The sequence below is a fragment of the Doryrhamphus excisus genome, chromosome 3 (assembly GCF_030265055.1).
Source record: "Doryrhamphus excisus isolate RoL2022-K1 chromosome 3, RoL_Dexc_1.0, whole genome shotgun sequence".
In the NCBI taxonomy this organism is placed as follows: domain Eukaryota; kingdom Metazoa; phylum Chordata; class Actinopteri; order Syngnathiformes; family Syngnathidae; genus Doryrhamphus; species Doryrhamphus excisus.
The window spans coordinates 26878639-26905594 of record NC_080468.1 but is presented as its reverse complement, the minus strand read 5'-3'; the positions used below and the strand labels follow the sequence as shown (position 1 = coordinate 26905594).

The following is a 26956-nucleotide window of genomic DNA, read 5'->3' as shown; positions in this document are numbered from 1 at the left end:
CGCGAACGATCGTTAACAGCACATTAGCTCACCTTTACAGCTAACGCAATCATATACAGTACAAGGACGATCTTTCTAATGTTGCAGGATGGCCCCTGTGGTCCTACTGAGGACCTCTTAGTTGCCCGCAAGTTGCCTGGTACAAACCCCAAGATGAAGTCTGCCCTGAACAGTGCCTGTACTAAACATTAAATTTACAACAAGGGAATTTACAACAGTATTTGTAAAAAATCTGTCATCTCCGGCAGAAAAACAGACCTCGCTACACATCTTAAAATGTGTAATTTAGTTTCCTTCAGCAAACAGGCTAACCTAGCATGATGCTGCTGTTAAAATGTGACTATAGTGTTAGCATATAGCTATGTTTATGTGAACATTGGTGTCCTGTCCCACCCCATAATGTTACGTTGTTGTACAGAGTGTGCTATGTGGCATCTATGACATTGGACAGGTGCAGAGTTACAGTCTACTGTGGAACCTCGGTTAGCGTACCCCCAAGTTAGCTCTAAAATGGGCGCTGAAATTTTGTCTCAGGTTAGCATACAATATGACACATGTGTTGTCATGTTATTAATACACTGTGTGAGTCCAGCTGTGTTTAATTTATTTTTAGGCACAAAACCTCGATAGCAGCCTATTAGCTTGCTAATACATGGAAACAGGAAGTGTAAGTCGGCACCATCACCGTCTATGATCAGTGGCTGACTCTGTAGGTCTTACCTAACTAACACAGTTATACCACAAGTCTCTGCTTTCCTTATTGATCGCATCTGCAAAATAACCTCAAATGTAGCCAAAAAAAAGTTGCAATGTGAGACATTAGCGTCTTTGTCAACAACCATGTCTTCAATGAATGTTAAAGTAACCTTAAATGTTCATTTATCCCTTGCCGTATGCAGCAACATGTTTTGGAACACATTCATTGGATTTATATTATTTCTGCAGAATAGCACTTCTCAGACAGGCGTGGACAAACACAGCTCATTAGCATTAAAGCTACAGACATAAAACTGTCCAGTATCAAAACTCAATTTTCACACTTCCAATATACTGTTGTTTAAAACTGGTTTGAAAATACTGTAAAATGTGACCTTTAGATTATTTTAGTATTGTGTAGTAAGGTATTTTACCAGGTTCTCCTTCCCTCCTGGAGTGAACTATTGAAGGTGTCCAGTGTCACAACAGAAGCCAGCCTTTTCATTCCTGGAAGGGTCCTGAAGACAAGGATGACCTTTTTCAGTGATGATGCAGCAAGCGGAGGAGAGGCAAGTCGGTCCACAGAGAGACTACTTTGTGACCCTTATGGGAGAGGGGGGGAGGGGTGTTGTAATCCCCTTTTGCTTCCATAATCCCTGAATTGATCTCTCCTGAAAGAAGACACATTTTTCCGACGGTACCTTCGAGGACAGTGGTTCCCAAACATTTTACAGTGGCGTACCCTTCAGACATTTGGTAATTGGTGTACCACTTTGGGAACCTAGGTTCTAGGGTATCTTGGGTATTGGCTAAAGTGACTTATTTTTGTAGTAGGGTCCTGAATGGGTGGTGTTAGACTCACTGCCTTGCAATGATTGGTGGTTACTGCCATGTAACAGCAACCGTTGAATACAGTATCAGCGTTCCAAAGGAGGTATGATCATGGGGACAATTTCCCACCTGTCTGACACCCAGCAGCCAGGAGCTTGCAGGATGCTAATGTTAGGATGGGACTTTTCCCACTGGTGGGAATGTCATGTACAGATAGTGCCTTCTCCCAGGAACATAATAACACAATCTTCTATTCCTTTTATCCTTTTCCCAGCTGACCGCCTACGGTAACCATGCAACAATCAAAAAGACTTTTATTTCTTTATCTTCCTTTTGTTGGCCAAATTTCTCGTGGGCATCATGCAATACTCCAGACATTTGCTACCTTTGGTCGCAAATACGATAACCAAGACCTGTATTTTTTCTTTTATCTCGACTTGCACAATCAAGCCTGTTTTCTATGTTGTATTGCATGATAGCACAAGAAATTGGTGGGAGCGAGTGGTCCTTTTACTGGGCCTCCTGGGTTCTTTTGTTCTAAGCAGCTGTGAAATGAGTCTGGGAAACTCCAATTTACTAGAAAAAGGAGTAGATACAGAACAATTGCAACAGTCAGTGCCGGAGAGAAGTAGAGCCGTCACAAGCTGCAGGAGCATTCGCTCTCCAGATATTATTCCTTCCATGTTGTTCTATCGCTTCCCAAAGTTTAGCCTGGCTTCAGCGTGTTGGGCATGAAAAGAACAGAGTGGTTCTTGGTAGAATAACACGCCGGTGTACGATATGTACATGATATCCTTGCTAGGGGGTAAGTCCCAACCTAACATTAACATCACTTGGATGCACATCTGCTGGAACGCCCACGCTGGTCACCAAGCACTTGTCGCACACTTTAGGGAAGCATTGCTGGATGTGAGTCAGCAAGTTCAATTAGGATCATCTCAACTGCGGCTAATGAATGACCAGCGGCCACCAAGGACGTGGATCCTTTCCTGTTGCCTCGGGACCCCTTTGCTGTCAGACTCTTCTGATGTTCCCTAAAGAGACAGACTGTGTGTGTGTGTGTGTGTCGTCTCATTAGGTTGTAACAGTGGTTTCGCCCCGGGTGCCAGTTAGGGCGTTAACATGTAGTCTTCTGATTCACTTTGTTGTGTATGTGTGCGAGACCTCTTTGCTCCGAGCTTTCCGGTTTAAATCAAAGCACCGCAGTGAAGAGAAACAAGTGAAAGTGAAGAACGCACACACACAGGGAGGATTGACTGCATCGGCAAAGGAAGCAAAGCATTGCCAACTGCCTCACACAGCTGAGACGGGAATGAAGGAATTAGGGAGGATGACGAGGGATGAGAGAAGTTTGCTGCCACGTGCGTCAGAAGACACACAGCGATCATCATCACGTGTCTTTTTTTGGGGGGGGATCACCTCCACTTTAAGAGCAGTATGCTGTTGTTTCCGTGGCAACAAGCAAATTTAGGCCAAAAGGATGCCGTCTGGGAGGGAGTTTATCATCTCTGCTTCGACCAGTGACGGAGGAGGAACAATGGTGCACACACACGGAATGGAATGGGCCTTTCAATTCAAAGAAGTGACGCAAGTTAGCCTGGAGTCATGGACAGCCTGGGGTGAGAGCGCCCCCTGTGATGAATATCCATATTAACATGCAGGTCCACCTTATTCCTAGCACCTGTAATAGTAATGGAGGTATTTCTTCAAGCTAACAAAAATCCCTCTGTAACTTTAGGCATATCATCATAACATTTGGGACACAATTTGGTATAATTGGAAAAACATGACCAGCGCAAGCAAAACATCATTGCAGGGGAACAGGTGGGACTTCATTGTCTAGAAGTACATAGGAGTATATCTGGACTACTACAAAGCACTTTGACCCCAACCCACAGGGGGCGCAATGGAGCGACACCTTTACCGTTTTATGTATATGGAGGGCACATGTCATAATTCCGCCTGTAGCTTACACTGACATACTTAACAACTCCTACTTCCTGCTAGATCAGGGGTGTCCAAACTTTTTCCAGTGTGTGCTACATACTGATATTTCTTTAAGCACCACATGCTGATATTCTAAATATTTTATATATTTCAGCAGAACTCTGCATCTCAGCTTTGTGATACAGGTGAAAAAGTGTTTTATTAGTATGAACGTCAGTCTTTGCTCTTTTTTTTACCTCATATTTTCCAAATATTCATTCATCCCAGCTGTCTTTGGGCAAGAGGCGGGGTACACCCTTGACTGGTCGCCAGCCAATCACAGGGCACATATAGACAAACAACCATTCACACTCACATTCACACCTATGGACAATTTGGAGTCGCTAATTAACCTAGCATGTTTTTGGAATGTGGGAGGAAAACCCACGCATGCACGGGGAGAACATGCAAACTCCACACAGAGATGGCCGAGGGTGGAATTGAACCATTTTCCAAATATTTAAATAAAATTCAAATAATAAATCTGTTTGACTCAATTTGGATGATGTCAGCACTTCTGGTTTGTGATCAAGGAATGATGTTCGACATCTGTTCCTTGATTGCAAGATGATCATGTCACATGATAGAATGAAAGATGCAAACTGGAGTACTCTTTGTTCAACTTTTTTCAGTGAAATAATTCTTGTAAAATCTCCCTTTTTTGTTTTCCCTGTTAAATTATAAATGGCCCCCAGGCTGCCCTATGGACACCCACACAGCCTTGCTTTCCTGCATACTACCGTAGCCTGATGACAAACAATACATAACCTACATATTGTATCTTAGTTATTATTTTGGTCAGCAACTGGTCACCTCATTAGGTACACCTTTACCATTTAAAGATGTCCTACAAATGTCTATGATGATAATCCTGAGAAATATTAAGACAAGATGTCGTAGCTGATGTTGTGCCTGTTTTATTTGATCAGTGTGACAGCAAGGTGGAGAGTTAGAACTGCAGTCAAATGTGATTTAAGTGTCACTCCTTATCAGCTTCAGCACACAGTTTAAGATGACAGAGGACACATTTAGCCGTGTTATTATCATTCCATCTGCACGCTCTGGGGATTAAGGCTCCATATTGTCATAATTACATGGTCTCCCAACAAACTAGCAGCAAGTTCACATCTTTTAGAGCTTTTTTTTTTTTTTGCTGCAAACTGTGCGTAACCTTTCAAAGCTTCACATAAGCCCTCTTGAAAACACCGCTCATGCTGTATGCCTGCGTTAAGGGTACCTGTCGTTCCATATGTACACATAAGTCAATTCCAAGCTTGCCTCGCTAATGCCGTACAAGCCTGTCTTTTATACATGTATCTTTTTTAGAGATCTGTCTAGCAAACCTCTTCATTGCTGCCTTTTTCCTCCAGACGCAGCTGGGTGGGAGCAGCCACAAGGAGTCATGGGAAATCAAGGATTTAAGCGGCAGCAGGTGGCGCTGAAGTGGCTCCAAAAATGTAAAATGAATGCATTCGACACTCCACTGCGGCACCCTCGCCATCGCAGGTGCAAGGCAAAGCGAGTTCCTTTTGTCTGCTGGCAAAAGGCAGCGATTTGGTTCACGTGTGTATCCGACCTTTAACCTCCAACACTTTGAGAGTGTAACTGGAAGAAAGGAGCTCAGACACTTTTAATTTCCTACATGTGAGTAATAAATAAGTCAGCCACACAGGACAAATAGCACGCCTTCCAGGTGCGAATGAGACAAGAGGTGAGAAGCTCTCAATGCAATTAGATGATTGCATGCTGGCCAAACTCCTCTGGCAGCATGATCCTCTGGACTCTTCCAAAACATAACAACGCTTCAGGATGCTTGCTTGGCTCCGGGTGCGTGTTTGCTCCACTTGAATGGCCATGAAGGGAGCAGAAAGCGTGAGCACACCACAGGGTCAAAGAGGACCACCAAAGAGTTTTCTGGAGGCTGGGCTGCCGCCGACTGGCTTGATTGGGGATGAAGAAGAAGAAAAGCTGCTGTTTGTAAAGCCTTGAAGCCATGCTGTGAATCAGACAAGAGATGTCAGCTTGGCAGAGGGTCGCAGACGTGGCTAAGGTGGAGATGGTGTTGGAGTACTTTTAAAGAACATGACAGATCCAACATAAAGCATGTATCACTTCTAATGGGATGGACCACATTTTTGGATTTTGCCATGTTTAAACCCTACAAATATTCATTTTGTGTAAAAAGCAGTGACAATGTTTAATGGTCATGTGGAAGGAGCACATTTGTGTCATTGTGGAAAAAGTCCTAAATATACAAACATTCAAACTCAATTTTTGGAAACGGAATGTTTCTGTCAAATAGGGCTCTAACTACCAATCATTTTAATAACTGATAAATTGGTCCGTTATTTATTTTGGATTAATCAATGAATCACATTTTGAATTTCCGTTTCTTCATTCAGAACCAGGAGATTGGAACCGACAGAGCAAATAAGTGCAGAAACACCAGGGGCCTGATGCACAACGACTTCCATGGATTTCCTATTGAAGCATGCCGCACACTTAAAACGCACAAATTGGAGAGATGCATAAAACCATGCCTAAGCACGAATCCAAGCACATTTCCTTTGTAATCCCAATCTACGTGGACTTAAGCAGACTCCTCCCTCGTCACGCTCACATTTAAATATGCTAGTTCGTATAAATATACCCAGCATGTCCGTTTCTGCTGTCTTTTGGATCATAAAACAAAATGCATCGTTTAGGAAAGAAGAGGAATTTCACCAACTATGAGATGGAGCTCCTCAATGAGGTCGAGGCACGTAAAAATTAGCTTTTTGGTTCATTGTCTTCTGGCATGAGGGCCAAGTATATGAGGCAGTTAATGCTGTGGGGACACCTCCAGACATAAAAAAGGAAGTGGTCACATCCCAAGGTGGAAGTCCAGTGGAGAAGGGTGGCCAAAACAGTTGGAAGGAAAGAAGAGCGCCAATTCACCCCATCCGACAGAGAGAGGCTGCCGTGATGGGATGGGGCCGTGCTCACAGGGGTGCAGGGTTGAAGCAGTGTCTCAGGCCCAGGGGATTCCAGTGTCCCTGGTACCTCCGGTATCAGACGCTCCAGTGCGTAGCAACCGCCACCTGCAGATGTTGACCCAACCGTCCGCATCGTCATCCTTGCTGTGTTGGGAGACGCAAGAAGGACTTGTGAGGGGAATCCGTGGCATCAATGATCACCTGGAGCAACTGATGTGTTCTCACAGACATAAATTAAACATTCGATGTACTGATTACTGAGTGAATTATGTGTCCTGGCCTCTTGGCGGAAAGCACACGTTGTCTGGCCCGAATGGCATCGGTTCATCTGGAGTGGTGAATACACGCTGTCTTCTAATGGCACCATTTGGGATGTCCTCTAGCAAGGCTAAAGCCATTGTCAAGTGTATGTTTGGCATCATTTTACTCACACTTTTATAGCCACTCATGTAGTGGCGTACACCTGTATGTATTTGGCTAATTTCATCATGTGTCTCTGATGTGGACATTTACGTATTTAAATATTGACATGTTTACTCGATGACCAAAACAGTTGTCGATTAATTGGGTAGTTGATTAAGTGTCAATTAATAGATTAATTTTGGCAGATGTAGAGTCAAACCCCCAAAAATGTAAATATTGTGTAAGTATATTCAAATGTTTTGCCAATTACAGCTGATTGCATTTAAACTATATGCTAAATGCATCTGGAAAGCTTGCACTAGAACATCCAACAAGGCCTGCAGCAAACAACATCAATATTAAAGCGCTCCTGTGTGGACGTATTCATATTTCATCAGCGGCAGGCCTTGGGGGAATGTGGCGTTTACCCAAAACAAAACGTAGCCTGCTAAAGTCTGACGAATGACTGAGGTGTTCTCCGCTTCCTGACAGCACTTGACATTGTTTATTCTTTCCTCGCTCATTTATTCATTTGTCTTTCTGGGTCTAACTGAGGTTCATCATGTTGAATTTAAGAGTTTGGCTGCGACACAACAGACAACAGATGCATGGAAAACTAGAGTTGGCGTGACACCGTGAAGAACTCTGCAGAATGAGATGTTTTTCGTCTCCAATATTCCTACTGACTGGAAGATCGTCTCTATTTTCTTCCCAACATGCTTGTTTTTTTAATGCTTGTTTTCAGAAGCGACTCCCTGCTGCATTCTGCAACATATTGAACCTCCACGCTGCAACCTGGTGAATCTAACATCGGGTGCAGTCACTCCAAGAACTTGAAATGCACTAGGACTTCATGTTCACCCATCTTTTCCCTTCCCAGCAACATCAGCTCTGTCCACTGGTTATTGATGGAGGATGCTGTTGCCATGGTAATGAAGCTGCAGCGCAGCGACTCGTCTCTAAAGTAAGGCAGCTAAGCGAATGAGTGATGGAGCAACACATTGCTGGAGACCTTTGTGTGTCCAAGTGGACACTGTGAGCCTGATGGATTATTGTGTGTGCGCGTGTGTGTGTGTGCAGGCCGTGGGGATGAAGGTGTTGTGATGGATGCGAGCCGGAGGGAGCGTCAGATGGAAACAGAGATCCAGCGGAGGATGACAGAATGATAGAAACCACTAGAAAGTAGAAAGAGACTGACTGAGCCTGGTGATAGAGGGGAGGAGTAAAGACAGGTGTACCTAATGATTTGTCCAGAGAGCAGGTACAGTCTGTGACCTTGAAGAAGAGCAATTCAAGAGCACATGTTGCTCACTGTCACTGCCAGTTGCTGACAGTAAGCCTTCAAATTTAGGCAAGTATTTTTATGGTAGCTTAGTCTTCATTTTGTTTTTCTTCAGCCATTCAGAGGTGGACTTGCTGGTGTGTTTTGGATCATTGTCCTGCTGCAGAACCCAAGTTTGTTTTAGCTTGGGGTCACCAACAGACCTCAAGGTCACCGGACATGCTCCTTGATGATTTTTTTGGTACACAGCAGAATTCATGGTTCCATTTATCAGAGCAAGTCTTCCAGGTCCTGAAACAGCAAAACAGCAGACCATCACACTACTACCACCATATTTTACTGTTGGTATGATGTTCTTTTTCTGAAATGCGGAGTTCAGGCTCATCAAATTAGTATTTTGGGAATCATCACAATGTTTTCTGGCAAAATTAAGATGAGTCTTGCTACATATTGTATTTATTTCCCTTTTCTGTGCATTATGAATGCCAGAAAAGTACTTAATATGAGCTAGCTAACAATGCATGCCATTTGGATGCAACTATTCTGACGCTAAAGCCGTAACAAAAAAATGCCAACAGTGTTCCTTTACGTAACTGATCTGTATATTAACCGAGCTACAGCGATATTGTTATTGTAGCAGCTAACATAAAATACTACTGTATATTTAACACAACGCTTCGCTATAGGTGTTGTGAGTGATGTCTCTCCTGTCACTCACGATGCCGCAGGCTACCTAGCAACGCTAAATACTGGTGTGCTGGTAACTGTTAGTTTTGAAAAGTTAACGCTAGGTTATGAATCATGTCTCGCACGTGTATTGTTAATGGTTGCAGCTATAAGCCGAAAAGTCGGTCAACTTTTCTACCAACATGACATAAACAAAACAGCTCTCAACTTAGACCTGACAACATCACTACGAAGACGTTACCTCTTACCAACTTACCTCTGAAGCCTCACAGAATTCCAACTGCTTGTAAATCCTTGACAATAATGGTCCTATTATGTTGATCACCAATAGGCTGGAGGCGAGTCCGGATGGAATTATTACGCTGTCTAGACTTTGACAGGTGCTGGCCAAGATAAAATATTACTATTATTTTATTTTGAAGATGTGATGACCAAATTTAAATGAAACCAAGTACCAAGTTTATTCATTGTGTTTCCACAGAAAAGAGGAACAGGATCAGCCCTCAAAGCTGAGGCACTTGTTTTGTTTTTATTAATGCCAGTGTTACATGATTGCTGTTTTTTCTTTTTGTTTTGTGTTGTTTGATTGTAAATAGTTGGAAATTTGCACGCGAAAAGACAGGTCTTTGTTTTGGTGTTTTCTAAATAGGACATTAGAATGTTCATTGAGGATTAAAATATCAATTGAAATAGTGTGATATTGTGTATTTTTTCACATTTAGTAATTCACAAAGTCCACTGAACCAATAGAAACGGTTCTCTAAAAAGAGGCAGAATTTACATCACTGCTACCTAATGATCGCTGAACTATGAAATTTTGATTGGCACCTCATTCATTGTATCTCACTTTTCATAATATAAAGACTTTGTTGTACCATAATATTGTAAATTTTGTTACAACTTTATTTGTTGTTTAGTTAGTTTTTCATAGTGTTGTGATTTTTTTAAATAACCTTTTTCTTTAAAATGTAAATGATATGCTCCCAAAATGATGTTATTTTCCTCATAATATTACGTTGTTGTTCATGTTATTTTTTATCTTTTTTTAAATTTTGTCTTGTAAAAGCTACTGCTGATTTTCCATGAATGCTGTTTTTTTACTTTTCCAATGAAATTATAGCTTTAGAATGTGCTGCAGGCCAATAAAACAACAGCCGTGTGCTGCAACTGGCCCCTGTGTCGCACTTTGGACACCCCTGTTGTAAGCTATGAGTTCCAGGTTATTTGGTACACAATGTCATGAGATCTACAGGAGCTGTGTTACACTTTGCCTTTCCAAAGACATTGTTCTGCAAAAGTTGAAAGCCGTGAGATGATTAAAAGGAAGGAGAGGGTAGCGGAGATAAGGGGGAACATGTAGGTGGTGTGAGAGAGGAGGAAGATGTGACATGCTCCATTTGGACAGAGAGCGTATGTGCCAAGAGGGCGAGAGTAAGACATCATTATCACACGTTATGGCTATTATTAGACTGTCTGCATGGACCTTTGACCTTACCACAGATTCTCTTCCTGATGAAGGAAAGACACACCGTACATTACACAACAGCTGTGCTGTCTTATAAGATAATAAACCAAAAATGGCACCATACTTCAACATTTCCTATGCATGTTTTTCCTCTCTATGCTCAGCTCTCCTCCTCATCACTCCACTGACCTCAGCAGCCGTCTCCTCCTCTTTGCTGCTTATGAACGTTTCATCCCCCCAAAACATTAAACCATCATCATTTAAATGTACATTTTTATTATGTTTATTAATTTTTGAGTATTTAATTCAGATTTTTCCGTGATGCAGCCAATAACCTGTCTGGGGGGACGAATCGGGTGTTTAGAGGTTGTCATTAAAGAACCACAACACCACCTAGTGGCTAAAGGCGCAATACCTCAATGTCCACTTAGAGGTGCCATATTGGTAACAATAATGACAATTCTTATTCGTCACAATGTATCAGTGTTGATTATGTGCTGCAAATATTACAATAGGTGACAAAGTTACTTCTTTTAGGGTGTTTCGTCTCTCATCTTCTCTTAAAAATAATGAACAGGCAGCACAATAGGCCTGTAGCTCCCTTTCTAAGCCCTGTACCCATTTCTTTCAATATGACAACTTTGACACCAGATTTCCCTCAAATCATTTTACCATGACAGCATTGTTCCCTAATGCACTTTTAAGAAAACACCAATAGTAGTACCAGGTATGTAGCTGCTCGTCAATGCCACAACACTCAAATCATGATAAAACACATGAATATTTCATGTGGCTGAGATTGATGCCTGGCAATATTGGTAGCGAGAAACAAGCTCATTGCAGTGAAAGTGAAGACATGGACGTGAGCAATTGTTGTCGAATGCAAGCCTGATGTCTCCTGATAGATGATGATGATGATGATGTGACTGCCTCTTGCAGCTGCATGTGGGCATGGCTGAGATTCTTTTGAATAATTCACCATGATAACATACACTTGCAGATGTAAACCACATCTTCTTTGGCTTATGAGGGTATTTTGCCTGTGTGCTGAAAACACATAGATTGATGTGATTCTTATTTATTTACACCCTAAGGAAGCACCTTTAAGACTCCTGTATTATAACCTGAAGGGTGAAACAGCTAGTCCTAAGGCAGGGGTCGGGAACCTTTTTGGCTAAGAGAGCCATGAAGGCCAGATATTTTAAAATGTGTATCTGTGAGAGCCATATACATTTTTTTAAACATTGAATGCAATAAAATGTGTGCATTTGTATGTAAGACCAGCAGTTTTAGATATAATGGGCTCTAATTATGTAGACCAGGCACACTACCCCACGCCAATGGGGTGTGGCCAGCACACTTTCGTGAGCAGCGCAGTGTCTAATAATAAATCAAATACTTGCTGCCATTAATGCAACTTCTGCTGCTGCATAGTTTTGAACCGTATTCAGTACACGTATTTCATTCTTTTGGCCATCTTCGTCAAAAGGCTTGGTTCTGCAGCTTTAGCTAGGTGACTATTTGACTAAAGGAGGAAAGTTTACATTTACATGTTTTTTTGACATCTCAATGACCGAGGTAGACTACCGCATTACCCAGTAATAATCAAGTTTTGGTGTTTGACCTGGAACATATCATTAGGAAAGATGGATATGGTCGGCCATATTGCAGTAGAAAATAGATGGACGAATTAAAATGCATAAGAAAGTTTTGATTTTTAATATTATTTTTAACAGTGATTTCTGTCATGTTTACTTTAAAATGTTAGCAAACATACATTTTTATTGTGGTAAATGCTTGAGAGCCAGATACAGTCATCAAAAGAGCCCTACCTGGCTCCCGAGCCATAGGTTCCCTACCTCTGTCCTAAGGAGACACCCTCGCTCCATTGCGGTTCACACATCACTCCCTCAGTCTTTCAGTTTTTCAAAGATTTATTCAGAAATAATCCCTGCTTTGTCTACTACTGGCCACTAGGTGTCACCAGGCTTGATCAGCAACAAGAGACTTGCATTAGTTTGGAATTATTTCTCTTAGAACAGGCACAATCCCAGCCGTTTTTGATGATTTTTCAAGGCACATAGAATATTGTGTTCTTGGGTAAAAAGACACAGTATATACCAAAAGAAGACTCTCACATGTGCATGTGTTAAAATTTCCCTTCGTAACCTCCTTTGCGGAACATGGCATGATTCCTTTTCACTTCCTGGTTGCTGCAGAGCTTGGATTTCAGTGGGAAAGATGCAGGGCGTGCTCTTATAAAATGCACTAGTGCCACCTTGTAGCCTTTTTGTCTGCTTAAAACTCCATCATACATGCTCTCTTCTATTGTAGTCACATCATTACCTCTTTGTGTCTCTCACGCAAATAAATGTAAAAGATGTACATGAGTCACTAGCAGTCATCATCATTATAATAATAACACAGGCAACTGTTGTGACCCTACTAAAATTAATCTCTGAATCCCTGACATCACTTCCTGTCCACACATCCAGAACACATTTATTGAAACACACAAGAGCATGAGTATTATTTATGTCTTAAATTGATTTTTTTCTCTGATTATAACTACTACATTGGCTAAAAGGAATATAAAACGGTGGTATTTCATGTCTAGAGGGCCCTAATGGTGAGAAATCATATTTGGAAAGGTTTTCTATGCTCTAACTAAAAAAAATATTCTGTTTATCTGCTTTCTTATTTTTTGTAATTCCCACAGACTCCCTGTAATAATACTGTTTACATGCCATTGGACACAGTGTTGCTCACCTTCTTCACTTGGACAGAGAGGGGTAAAGTATGGGGAGAGAGAACTGCTGCTGGCTCATCTGTTGTTAAATCTGGTAAATGAGGGAGGAACAACTGATTTAATAATACATTCTAAACATTTTAAAATGTGTTGGTTAAAAAGGAGGGATTACCAGGGATGCGCGTATGCTGGAGCCTAGCTGACTCCAGGTAAGAGGTGTGGTACACCCTGGACTGGTTGCCGAATGCAGGTCACATGTAGACAAACAACCATTCAGAACATGCAAACTCAACACATAGATGCCCAATGGATATTCGAACCCATGTCTTCCCATTGCCTGACTCTGTGGTCACTATGTGGCGAGGCTAACTGCTAGCCTGCTAGCTAATTTCTTTGTGGACAATAAGCTAACAAGTTCATTTCCCCTCAAAAAACGGGTCAGATATTGACACACTTTTAGTTTGCCTTTCTTCTCTCTCACCTTCCATTCTTTTTTCACTCTCAGATATTATTTTAGTAGGTACTGGCATAACTGCCGACTGACAGCTACAGCTAGGAAGCAAGGTAAACGTATTAGTGGACGAAACCATTTCATGTAGCACAGGTGGGTGGTCAGTCAATATGGAAGTTTACATTTGGTCAATGTGGATAATTAGCTATTGCTACCAAATATAAGATATTGTTTTAATCATTTTCTGTCTGTATTTAAAAATAAAATCACAATAAGATTTACCTATTTACTGCCCCCCCCTGTCAGTAGTGAGCCCTTTGGAATTGTCCTAACTTTTCTTACCTATAAAGCACCGCTGTTTCCGAGCATACAATAATGCAACAAATTGTACTTCCACAGTAAGTTATTCTTGAGATAGATCAAATTAGCTGTTTTTCTTTGTCTTTCTGTTTATTTCAACCACACGTACACGTATAAAGATGTTGTTGGGATGTTGGGAGTGTCACCTGGTCTAGTCAGCTCGTGTCATTCCGAGGAGCTGGAGAGCCATATGTGTTGTTTACGTGTTCATTGTAATACTTTGTAAATAATTAAATAGCATTTAATATTTCATTTCATTTGATCACATAAAATGCATTTTTCTTAAATAAATGAGTAAAATGATTAGAATAAACACCCAAAGGCTGGTTTACAAAGCAGATTGACTTTATTTGCATCCTCCAAGATAACTGTCATCATCATCGTTAGTGAACAGTGTCATGTCACCACCTCCACTGCTTACCAACAGGCTGTGCCAACTGATAGTCTCGGTATCTGCTTAAGTACTTTAGTGGCATATTACTGTCAAGTGTCACTGATGACGACTAAATTTATTCAGACTGAAAAGATGAGGTGACGCTGAGGACTCCTGTTGCCATGGCGACCCTGCATCTTAGCACTTTAATATTGCTGTCACTCTCTAGTCATTAAAGACCACGGCTTGTCCCTATGTCTTTTGCGCATCTACATTTAGATTTTTGCTAGTTTTGTGCATCGCTTAAGAAAGAATGAGTTGCATTGGTCACATGGTGGCATCCACAGTGGACAGTCTCATTCAACAGTACAAAAAATAAATACAACACAGCTGGAACTCACGAACTTTGTTTTTTAACAATACTTCAGCTGTAGTTGGCATTTTTTTTAAATTGAAAGACAAGGTAGCTTGTTTTGAGCAAATGCATGATTTGTTTGGTCAATGGATGCTAATTGTCTTGCTGTTATTGCCTGTTCATTCGGAAAGTCGCCCGGCAACACACTCAGGCACATGGTTACAGTATTTCTACTAAGTCATGCTGCAGCGATATCACACAGTTTTCTTGTTTATTAGCTACCTGGTTAATTTGTTGTCACTACTGAGCAGAATTTTGGGGCGCTTTCTCTACCCTGTCCGAGTCACTTGTGGGCTTGCCCTCCAAAGTGCTTTGCTGCCATCTAGCGGCCAAACAGTTCCTCATTCATTCGGCTCGTGCACGTCAACGAAAATGTGTGGTTTTGTCTCCATGTTTCAAATGAGTGTGTGTAAACAATGGAAGCGGATGTTGCGAAGAGACTTTCAACTTAAATCCTGAGATACAAGAGTGGACAGACACGAAGGCAACGCAGTGAGGAACATTTCCATGCTTTTGGACTTTTTGCGTGTGTGCACTTTGTGTTCAATGTCCACAACAGCCAAAACACACGACAACATTTGTGACTCATACAAAAGGCATTTGAACATCGCTCGATACTGTAAATAAATAGAAAAAAAAACCCACACGAAGGGCTGAAATGGTGCATGTTTCATAGCTCGCATCTCCATGTAAAAAGCATTTTAAGTGGCTACAGCCTATGCACACAATTGACATATAAGTGCTTTCCCTTCATTACAATCTCAGCAAAGCATAACATAAACTTACACAGGTGTGTGTTCAGTGCGTCTTAGTGCTTGCTTTTTGTTAATATGGGACATGGATGAGGACTATCTGGGTTAACAGCAGTACAAAAAATGTCTTTAAATGTAGGCCCTTGTAGGCGTCTCTATCCATGTCATTTATTATTGAACTCGTTTCAAGCCAGCAAAGATCCATTTGGAGTCTTTCTGTGCAGCTTGTGTCCATCATCTATCTGTTTGTGTGTGTGTGTGTGTGTGTGCTTTATGTACATGTGTAGCAGAGGGAGAACCAGGCTTTCATCGTTTTGAGGAACTTTGATGATTACAGGTTACAGATGATGAAGGCTGGGAAGTGTTTATCCAAGGTGTGCTTTGGAAAGTGTTGCTGTTGTTATTGTTGTGCCTTCTACTGATCTCTCAGTGGACTTCCTCCTCCAAATCTAGGGAAGTCCAGCCGGAACTCCTGTGAGAGTCTAAATTTAAGGTGATGGATCATGAAAGACACCAGCGGCGGCCATGTTTGCTTCACCTCTATGGAGCCATGATTGTTGTGCATTTTAAATATCGGGTTGATGTTTCCTCTGAGGAAGAGTAGGGGGATTATTGACATCCTCATCAACTCATAACGGGTCTTCCGTGCTTCCATGGAAATACTAATGAATGGAAGAACAATCCTAATTTGGATGAAATTGTACTTTCTGGTGAGAAAAGTTTCATTCGTCACTAAGAAGTAAATGAAAGTCATCACCTATTTATGAAGAAATGTGGATAAAGAGGTCTTTGTATTGTTGTTTTTCAGGTCGGCATGAGTGATAACGATGAGAGCATGAGTGCATCGCTAATGGCGAGGAGAGGAGCGTGTCAGCATGGAGGAGACGGCAAACAAATCGATGTTCTTCCTCCTTTGTTGGCACCATGATGGCTCGTGGGCAGCTGCTGATCCAATTCCTCTTTAGGAACGTTTCCCCCCCTTCCTCTATAGAAGAGCGTTCACACGTGAACAAAAGTCTTGGGTCACACCTCTTCATGAATAAGTTAATGAATCTGTGCTTCCAACTTTGTGGGAACAGTTTGCTCCAGCAGCACACGAAGCAAGGTCCGTAAAGGCATGCTTGGATGAGTTTGGTGTGGAAGACCGTGACCTTTTGTCCACGTACCCTCAAATTGTCTTTGTTTTCTTGGACTGGTTCTCCTCCTGCACCTGCTCCTGCTCTTGCATAGATATATTTTTCATGTCCATCCATCCTGACCTTCCCTAATGTGTCGTCTTTTGTCTCCTGTCTCCACGATCACAGGCGATCTCCAGCATGGCAGCTCTCGTCTCCATGTATGATGAGGACAGGAAAGAAGAAGGCATCCTGGTAAGACGGTGGACGATCCCTCTCGCCCTGCCTCCTGTCTCCTCCTCCTTCCTGTTCGGCCTCTTCATCCCTGTCTCTCCCCTCGTCCTCCCGTCTCCTGTCCTCCTCAAACATCACCTCCTGCTCCTCTTCCTCATCCCCCTCTCCCTCCAGCACACCTCGGGTCTCCTCATTGTCCTGCCTGGAACCTAAGCCTAGGAATCCTCCTCCCCCACCTCCACTTCCTGCTCCGTCCTCACGACTTCCTCCTAACCCTCCCCCCATGCTGCGTGAATGAAACAGGTTGTTCTGCCTCCCCCCGCCGAGCCTCCCCAATGAGAATCCGCTTCGACTGAGCACCAGCCTGCCTCCAATCGCTCCTCCGCTGTGCCCAGCCGCCCTCAAGCCTGCCACGGTGGCATTAAGCAGGGCGGTGGTTCCCATGGGCGCCCTCAGGCGGGAGGGTAAGCTGGAGCTGGATGTGGTCCGCCGGCACCGAGGGCAACTCTGGAGGAGGTACGTAGAGTTGAACACCACAGGGAGGGCCAAAGGGGGCCGGGTACCCTCCAGGTTGGGGGTGGTGCCCGGCGGCCCAGAGATGGGTGTGGAAGCAGTAGGGTTTGTCCCACTGCTACTGTCCAAGTCCATGAGGAGAGCCTCGGAGTAGCTGGGAACCATCTGCTGGTTGCAGCGGATGTGCCACTCCAGTTCTGTCATGTCCACTGTGTTGACCCGCGAGATGGCTCTGTAGCTCGACCCGTTTAGACCCATTCCAATTCCTCCTGGATGGATCCCGTTCTCAGTCCCTCTTTCCCCTCCTCCACCCCTTCCGCCCCCTCCCAGCCCGCCTCCTCCGCTGAGATCCTCGTCTTCGCCAAACAGCTTCTCCACGTGGTAGTGCACGTAGGCCGTGCGGTACTCAGACACCACCCTCAGCGGCCATGACAGAAGGAAAGCGGAGGCCAGCCAGAACACTCTGTGCCTGGAAAACCACGGCTGGTGAGCGGGATCCGGGAACGCCAAGATGTGTTCACGGAAATCCACGTTCTTCAGATGCATCCCTTCCCTGGCCTCCATGTAGTCATCTAGGCCCTCGTTCTCACCGAAGAAGCGAGCTCGCTGGGTGGAGGAGACAGGGAATTGGCAGAATTGTTGGTTTTTGAAGTTATGTGAGATGTGCTTCACTGGGTCACTTACCTGGGTGAGATAGGCTGCTTCAGCACGTGCACTGGAGAAGCTGAGGATGACAAAAGTAGTTCCTTTTGAACATGAAATGAACTGAGGAATGTTCTAGCAATCCCCAGCTAGCATGCAAGTGTTCCCCCGAGTTGCCCACCTGAAGCACTTGGTGAAGCGGAGGCGAACTGCGGAGTGCAGCTGGAGGTCCAGCAGCTCCTTGGACACGTCTTTGACTCCGTAACGGGCGTAGTCAAACTCTGAGCTGGAGGCGTGAGTGTTGACTCGCTCATGATAGACCTGCATGGACGCATATCAACATTTTATGTCCAAAATGAATGCTTTTTTCTCCGGTGACCCAGACCATGAAGTGGAATGTCCAATGTACTGACACCAGGTTCAGGTACCACTACACTATCAACTCACTAAAACGCATGTGGCCTGCCACGGCACAGCAACCTTGTTTGGCTCGTGACCTGAAGTTTTGAGTTTTGACACCCCTGTGCTAAAGGAAGGTAAGGTGGAAAGGCACAGCCTGATAGTAGTGTCACTCACCTGTGTGGTTGTGTATGCATCTCCATTGCGGTATCTTGTCACCTGCCTGGTCCTCCTCACATAATGGTAGCTGATGGCCTTCCACCAAATACAGGGTGTGGCCTGCTGGAGTCTCTGCACGCGCTCGTACACTTCCTGAGTAGAGAAAAACACCAACTCAGTTATGAGTAGATTTACTATTCATTGAAAATGAACACCCTACCATTATTGTCTAAATGTGTGTGTTTTGCGTCTTGTGTCTTGCCTACAGTCCCCAGCGCCTACTGGAGATGTATACATGAAATATGACAATGTGAAGCAGAGAATGACCCCTGGACCACTAAATCCCCCATGAAACTGGACCGCATGGTCAGTATGTTTTCTCAAGGGACAATACTATAGAGCAGGGGTCTCAAACTCAATTTATTTGGGGGCCACTGGAGCTCAGGTCTGGGTGAGACTGGGCCGCATCAGGTTTTCCAAAAAAAAAAAAAAAAAAACACATTTATTAAAAACAAAAAAATTAATAAACTTCGCTTTGGTTCCAATTTTCTAAAAGAAAAGCTCTGATAAAACATTCCACTGTTCTCAAATATCTTACTTTTTATTTGTCTACACAAAATAAGATTATATATCAAGAATAAAGAAAATCAATCAATCAGTAATAAATAAATAAATATAATAATAATAATAAAACAGCAAATAATAAAAACTTAAGAAACCACATATAGTTGGTGGGTAGACAAATTATTTTTTTCAGATTAAAATTAACAAAGCATTATTAGAGCCCTGTAGACATGACAAAACACGACTATAGTCACATTTATACTCTTTTTATTTACAACATATTGCGCAACTGCAGGGTCTTGAGACACATGCTAACTCGCAAACTAGAGAGCTAGCGACCTAAACGGTAGCCTTGAAGTTATTTCCTTTAAACTTAAATAGCCAAAAATGTACCACTTCCACACGGATAGGGAGGATAACTATTAACAGTTATTTAACCTTTAACATGAACATTAATCAAACGTAATAATTTTTTCTGGGTACATGATACCATACAGCATCCATATCAAACTTACGCGGGCCGCACTAACATTAAACTTTCATATCAAGGCGGGGGCCTCAAACTAGTGTCCTGCGGGCCACATTTGGCCACTGAAAGTGGACGGCCTCTCCCTAGACAGCCACAATGGAGCTGTGCTGTGCCTCATTCATGTACACGGTGCAATTCATCCCTAGCCTTAACCCTCTTAGGCATGTAATTGACCAGAGCTTGTATGGGCTGTAACTGGAATAATCTTCCACTCCTCCATGATGACATCACAGTTGGAGCAGGTGGGTGTTGGACAGCTTGAGCTCCGTATGGCCCAGTTTCACCATCACAATGTCACAGGACATTCATGTTTCCTTAAATGAACCATAGCTCCCCTGTGCCAGGAGCACTAGTGCGGTCCTGCTACCACCATATGTGAATGTATGCAAGACACAATTATCATTATACCAACTTAATGGCTGCAGTGGATGCATTTTCAGTAGACAGTAAATCTATACTTCTATACAAGCCGTACACTACTTTGAAGTACTTACTACTTGAACTACTTACTTTATTTATTATTGTCTCTTGACAAAATATACTGTGACAAAAATGCTTAATGAAATGCGAGGGTTGTACTAACTTTTGTCAGACACTGTACATACCTGGAACTCAGCGTGAGCCAACATGGCCGTCTTGGAGAAGCAGTGCCAGCACTCTACCAGGTAAACCACATAGAGCATGGCCAGGAAAGCCAGCGGGATGTAGAGGTATCCGCTGGAGCACGGACTCTCTAAACGCTGCACGTCATTGTAGTAAGCTGCTGAGGTGGCGTTGTCGCCGGTGGCCACGCGCACAGGCAGAGAGCTGAGCACTGGCACTCGGCACAGGGCGCACCAGATGAGCGTGGCGAAGCAGCCGTACATGAGGAGGGTCAGAAGGAGACACTTCCAGTGGGACTCCCGGCACAGGGACGAGGCTAGAGACTGCTGGACCGGCCGTTGCTGGATAGGGGGAGGGATCACTTTATAATACTTGTCTCTACATTTTGGTTTTTAACTTATTTAACCACACATTGGTCAAAACATTAGGAACAGTTGTCGGTGAGATGATGATAATATGACAGCATTTTTATGATAGTGACCTTCCTGCTTTGTAAAGGATGTCATGTGTAAGCTGGCAGTTGTGGCCAACACAGACGCATTATCACACTGAATGCATCATAGCATGTACACACACACACACACACACAGTTAATGCCTGGCTAAGTGCATACAGCCTCACTCATATTACAGCACTCTACCCCTCCCCTGCCCCCCACTGCCATCACCATGCCCCCTTCCTCACATTCGAGTCCAAAATTTCAGCCAAGTCAATAATTTAGTTGTTAAGGATACATTTAGATCAGTGGTTTAATCCATGTGTCCATTTTCTACTGCAATGCGGGTGACCAGAGCCAATGCCAGCTGTCCTTCCATATTTTCCACGTCAGACACCAACACCCAATTATTACCGAATGATGCAGGAGCCTATCCGGGTCATTGAGAGGTCATGAAATAAACTTCCCTCCTTTGATCAAATAGTCAGCTAGCTAAAAAAAAAAAAGAAGGAAGGAAAGATCAGGAGTACAGTGCAAAACCATGCAGCACCAGAAGTCACATTAATGCTAAGAAGTATTTTGTTTATTATTGGTTAGCTTCATAGAACGGGCGGCATGGTAGTCGAGTGGTTAGCGCGCAGACCTCACAGCTAGGAGACTAGGGTTCAATTCCACCCTCGGCCATCTCTGTGTGGAGTTTGCATGTTCTCCCCGTGCATGCGTGGGTTTTCTCCAGATACTCCGGTTTCCTCCCACATTCCAAAAACATGCTAGCTTAATTGGCCACTCTAGCATAGGTGTGAATGGTTGTTTGTCTATATGTGCCCTGTGATTGGCTGGCCACCGGTCCAGGGTGTACCCCGTCTCTCGCCCAAAGACAGCTGGGATAGGCTCCAGCACCCCCTCGACCCTCGTGAGGATAAGTGGTAGAAAATTAATGATATTCAATCAGATATTTAATTTTGTTCTGCAGCTGCGTTTTACGGCTGCACTTGAAGGACACATAGTGAAAGGGAAGGACACTTTCACCCCCCCATCTATCATCTCCCTGCAAAGGCACATGATAACATTGTATGGCACACTTAAGGCCTCGAGAATCAGCTAAAGCATCTTGTATCTCCACATCCTCCTACCTTTGCTTATGTAATCATTCTTCTCCTTTCCCGAATACCCCCCCCCCCCCCCCCCCATGCACGCACACACACCACGTCTCCACTGTTACATCCTCTCTGCAAGTCTGTCTCTACTGTCTCTAAGTGGATTGATTGCACTAAAAGAGTGGAGTGGGAGTGTCACAGGCAGGGCAGACACAGGAATGTTCAGTGATTTTTCATGAAACTACAATGTTGTCACCGCCATTTAACATTTTTTTGTTTGAGCTCTTTAGTATGTGTTGTTGCCCTCCCGACGAGTGCTGCCACCTACTGACCACTTGCTTCCACAATGTGTACAGTTATGCACGCTATAGGTGACTCAGCTACCTGTACGCTCACATCGATGTGTCCCAATACGTTTGTGCATCTCCACCTGGTGATTAAAAAGCGGCACGCTAGATTTGTTTTTACTCCTTGTAATTGTAATTGGCTCGTAGAAAACATCCCCGTCTCCGTCTCTGTCATCTCAGTGTGGGCTGCTTAGGTGTGACGGGAGCGGCTATAATTAGCAATGGTGGCATGTGGGTGGCGAATGAAAGGAGGATTGGATAAATTGGCTGCTGCTGAGGAGGCCTGTGAAGCATCGCAGCTGACTTTTTCTTCGTCTTGTTAACCACTCTGCTGTTGCACCTACGTGCCGTTTACACTGAATGCTGTCTTTTGTATGCTTATATATTTATGATATAAACTACAGTTGTGAAATGGTGAATGAATGACTCCACTGTACTTTGTGGACCCGATTGACTATCGTGAAATGAGATACCGTACGCTGTAAGTGGTTGAGTGGGAGCCTGGAAAGATGAGGCCATATATACACCACGGTGAGCCGCTCTAAAACAGGAAGGCCGCAGTAATGGCGAGTGAGCGTAATGGTGGTACTCTCAATCCAATGCATTACTCCTGCACCCATAAAGAGCCAGGAGTGCTAGTATTGAGTGAGAAGTAGCATTTAACAGGCTTTGTACTGATATGTGCTGAGTGCTCCAAATTTAGTATAGAAACAGGACATGCAAAACATGCATGTAATTGCACGACTGTGCAAGAATATGGAGTATTTATTGCCATTTTTTTGTAAAGCTCACATTAAATCAGGGTGACCAAACTTTTCCAAGCATGGGCCGCATACTGAAAAATCAAAGGATGCACGGGTTTCTTTTTTTTTTTTTTTTTCAAACCAACCCATGTAGATATGCTGAGCCATTTTTTATATACTGAAATAATAATAATAATATAATAATAATAATAATGATAATAATAAGACTTTATTATTATGACTGCACTATTGTAATATTAAATTTTTTCCCATTTTTTAATTTTCTTCTTTTCGATGTTTTGTTATTTTTTGCCTTAATATTATGACTTCACTCTCTTAATATGTCGTCTTTATACTTGTAAAATTATTGCTATTTTGTGTGGGTTTTTTTCAGTTTTCTTGCTGAATTGTATTTTTAGAACGTGCTGAGAGCCAATCTAAAAAAAAGCTATGGGCTGTAAATGGCCCCCGGGCTGTACTTTGGACACCCCTGCATTAAATGAAAAAACTCATCTAAATGTAACATATAATATATAAATGTGGAAAAAGTGGAAAATAGCAGTCTGCTAGAGGGCGCTAGGTCAGTCAACAATAATTTGTTTGCCTATGACAATTTTACACAACCATGTGAATAATTGTTCTGTTTTTTGTTAACAAGCTATCAAAACACGCTAATACATGACATATGCTCTGCGTCCTTGTGGTGTATTAGAGTGATATATCTGTCCTCTGTTGGATGTGTCTGTTATTGTATTTACTACTGCTACCAGTAGAGGGGGCTGTATGCACATGTGAGAGTTGAGTCCTGAGTCCTCTCAGTATGCCTGCAAAACATTGTGTTCTGCATTCTAATTGGCTGTAGACCATTGTCAATCAATCTCTGTGCAGTACTGTCTGTTTCGTGTTGTATGACACGAGCTGCACGAGCATCGTATATGCTGAATGAAGGCGGAAGTTACGCAGCTGTAAATGAATCTGCGGTTCACGAAGGACCACGAGGAGGAATAGGTTTTAAAAACAGCGCCAAGCCACAATCAGAGAAGTGAAATTTGAGTAAGTCGCTTATTTTCTTGTGTCCTATCTCGTAAGTTGACATTAAAAATTCAAAATAAATCAGAAATTGAGTGTCTGAAGAAGACAGAAAAGTGATAAAGTGTTCATGTATATGGTGAGAGGTTTTAGTCTTAAACATGTATAATAATTGTACAAAAATACAGTTGGCTACTTTGCAAGCTATTTTGGGACCCTATCCCGTGATAAACGAGGGAACACTGTCATCTTGTTGTGCAAAATAAGCCATATTTCCTGTGCTAGATGTGTGCTTGAATGTTGAATGTTTTTACATTTTTCTCCACTGAAATACAATCCTGTCAAAGGCTGGAGAAGGAGGAAGTGACGTCTCTTCTCAAACACGCCCTTTGGGAACTGTGCATGGAATACAGTAGTGTCATATTGTTGTGTTGCAATTTTGGTTGATTTTCTGTTATACCTTGGATATATATTTTTTATATTTCAGACGCTAGTTGTGTGGTATACGTTTTGCATAAGCCTCTTCACATTTCAATAACATCCCAAATGCCAAATTTCAAGGCTAGCGAAGCAGCCACTGCTGTTGACTCATATGTCCAATATCAATCCCCAGTTAAACAATACTGTCATTCCTGTTGATGCTCTGCTGCCACTGTCTGCATAGTACCTTTCTTGGACGTTTCTGGGCACGCTGCTGCCTGCTGCACACCTGCCTGGCATTTCCAATTAGGCCTTCGTATACCCACTCTGGACGGCACGCTGATGCTGGACTGTCTTCTATAGTGCCATTGCCATTCCATACTCTTTGCCGTAGCCGTCTTTGCCTTGCTGCCTTTATTCTTTTGACATTTTGTCATTGTATACATGTACACAACATGTATACATGTAGTCAGTAGTAATGTACTAATATTTATTAATAACTACGCACCACAACAAAATATCAGTGAATGTTATTGTGCTATTGTTATGAACATTTGCTGTGTTTTTATGAGTCTGGTACCGGATGTGTTTCCAGGCATGACGTCACAGGGGCTGGTATTTGATATTCACAATTTCATTTCATTCGTATTGTAGTTATATTTGTAGCTGTTGGAATGCAACATTTTTTTTCAGACATATTTTGGTGTTGTTTTTCAGGTGGAAATTCTAAGTTTATGATTTATCTAATAGGTATTTGTTGATTTGGATGTAGCATGGCGGTCGAGTGGTTAGCGCACAGACCTCACAGCTACGAGACCAGGGTTCAATTCCACCCTCGGCCATCTCTGTGTGGAGTTTGCATGTTCTCCCCGTGCATGCGTGGGTTTTCTCCGGGTACTCCGGTTTCCTCCCACATTCCAAAAACATGCTAGGTTAATTGGCGACTCCAAATTGTCCATAGGTATGAATGTGCGTGTGAATGGTTGTTTGTCTATATGTGCCCTGTGATTGGCTGGCCACCAGTCCAGGTTGTACCCCGCCTCCCGCTCAAAGACAGCTGGGATAGGCTCCAGCACCCCCACGGTAGAAAATGAATGAATGAATGAATGAATGAATGATTTGAATGTTACAGGAACTCAAAGTAGAAAGTTTTAAGGTGGTTACCATGGTTAAGGTATATTGTAATGAACAATTACGATGCAGTTGTAGGCTACACCACTGCAAACTACCACCACAATACTAAAGATTCTACCTATTTGTGGTTAAATGGATACCAAATGGATGTAGTTATAATAGTTCTAGTTAGGACTAATTTTATATGTGAATTCTATTGAGCTCAGCTGACCATTTTACGATACAATCTTGTTGAAAGAAATACCCAATGCATTGATTCTGAAGACATGACGGGAAATCATTGCAGTGAAAAGCATACACACAGTGCATGAGGTGTAGACATGACATGACAAATTAACATTGCTCTATTGTCCAATTAAAACACACACACACACACACACAATGCATGATGCAGTAGACATAGCATGCAGTTTCTTGTGTTTACACCGAGACTGCGTCCTCATTCACATTCAAGCCAGTGTCCCACTAGTGCCCTTGGTCTGGACTCAAAACCCGACTGAGTCGTGATTGGCTCTTTTTTTTTTAAGAAATACTTTCGAACGCTTCAATGACATCATGTCCACTAAATATACTCGGCGAGGACGCACAGAGTGCTCAACTTTCCGCAAAGTGTCCCCGCCGTCCTTACCTGCTCTCGTCCTGACCCTTCCTCCAAAATGGGCTCTTCTGCGGCGGCCCTCTCCTCCTCCGTCCGCATCTTCCCTCCTGCCTCCTCCCCCTTCTAGAACCGGGCGCAGGCAGCTCCCACCCCGGCAACGTCCGAAGGCAGGGACCTCCCCGGTGGAGCAGCGCGCTCGGTCACCCCATCCGCCGCACGTCGGTGTCCAATTTCACCATGACGGGGCCTGCGGCAAATTCGCATCCTCTAGTCCGAGTCCGAGCTCTCGTCCGTCTCCTTGGCAGCTCTCTTCCCCCGCCGCGCTGTATTCTTCCGCTGGAGCTAAAAATAAAACTAGAGCCAACATCCGAAGTCAAGCAGCAGCAGTCGTCGTTGTTGTTGGAGACCGCGAAGATGTAAAGCTCCTTGCAAGCTCCCTGCGTGACGTCATCGCCGACACCTATCTACACACGGAGGCGCGCGACAGCGTGCACGCACGGTCTGCATGTACCCACACATTAATGACCTCTACACAGGTTAGCTTAATGGACGTCAAGTTCCTGTAATTATTACTGTGTTTTTTTATGTAATGGATTAGTTAAGGCATGCACTTACGATAAACCAGAAAGAAGATGACTCAAATATCCATCCATCCTTTTTTCTATGCCACTTATCCTCACCTCATGAGGGGAATGGAGCCTATCCCAGCTGACTTAGGGTGAGAGGTGGGGTGCTGGACTGGTCAAGACAAGCCAATTGCAGGGCATACACTCACATTTATACCTATAAGTCACCAATGAACCTATATGCATGTTTTGGAACGTTGGAGGAAAAAACACACGCACATGGAGAACATACAAATTCCACACAGAGATGCCCAGGTAGAGATTCGAATCCAGGTCTTCCCAATCTCCTGACAGCATGCAACCCATGAGTCAAATGTGTCCAAACTTACAGCAATACAAGTTAT

At 43.2% G+C, this 26956-nt stretch overlaps 1 protein-coding gene and 1 long non-coding RNA gene across 3 annotated transcripts; both read right to left on the bottom strand.

Annotated features, from left to right (window-relative positions):
* Nucleotides 1-1988: 1988 nt before the first annotated feature.
* LOC131125148 (uncharacterized) lies at nt 1989-13704 on the bottom strand. 2 transcript variants are annotated; one of them, XR_009128979.1, is made up of 4 exons: nt 13555-13704; nt 13246-13306; nt 13094-13164; nt 1989-6632 (listed from the first exon to the last, which is right to left on the bottom strand). It is a non-coding gene; the product is annotated as an uncharacterized LOC131125148 (long non-coding RNA). The 2 variants fall into 2 exon arrangements; XR_009128978.1 differs by having other exon boundaries at nt 1989-13164; nt 13555-13703.
* Nucleotides 13705-14207: 503 nt separating this feature from the next.
* On the bottom strand, nt 14208-26438 carry LOC131126308 (transmembrane protein 151A). Its single transcript, XM_058068686.1, has 6 exons — nt 26017-26438; nt 20185-20523; nt 18505-18639; nt 18110-18249; nt 17971-18010; nt 14208-17892 (listed from the first exon to the last, which is right to left on the bottom strand). The coding sequence occupies exons 1-6, from the start codon at nt 26083-26085 to the stop codon at nt 16723-16725; spliced, it is 1893 nt and encodes a 630-aa protein (XP_057924669.1). The 5' UTR covers nt 26086-26438; the 3' UTR covers nt 14208-16722.
* Nucleotides 26439-26956: the final 518 nt, after the last annotated feature.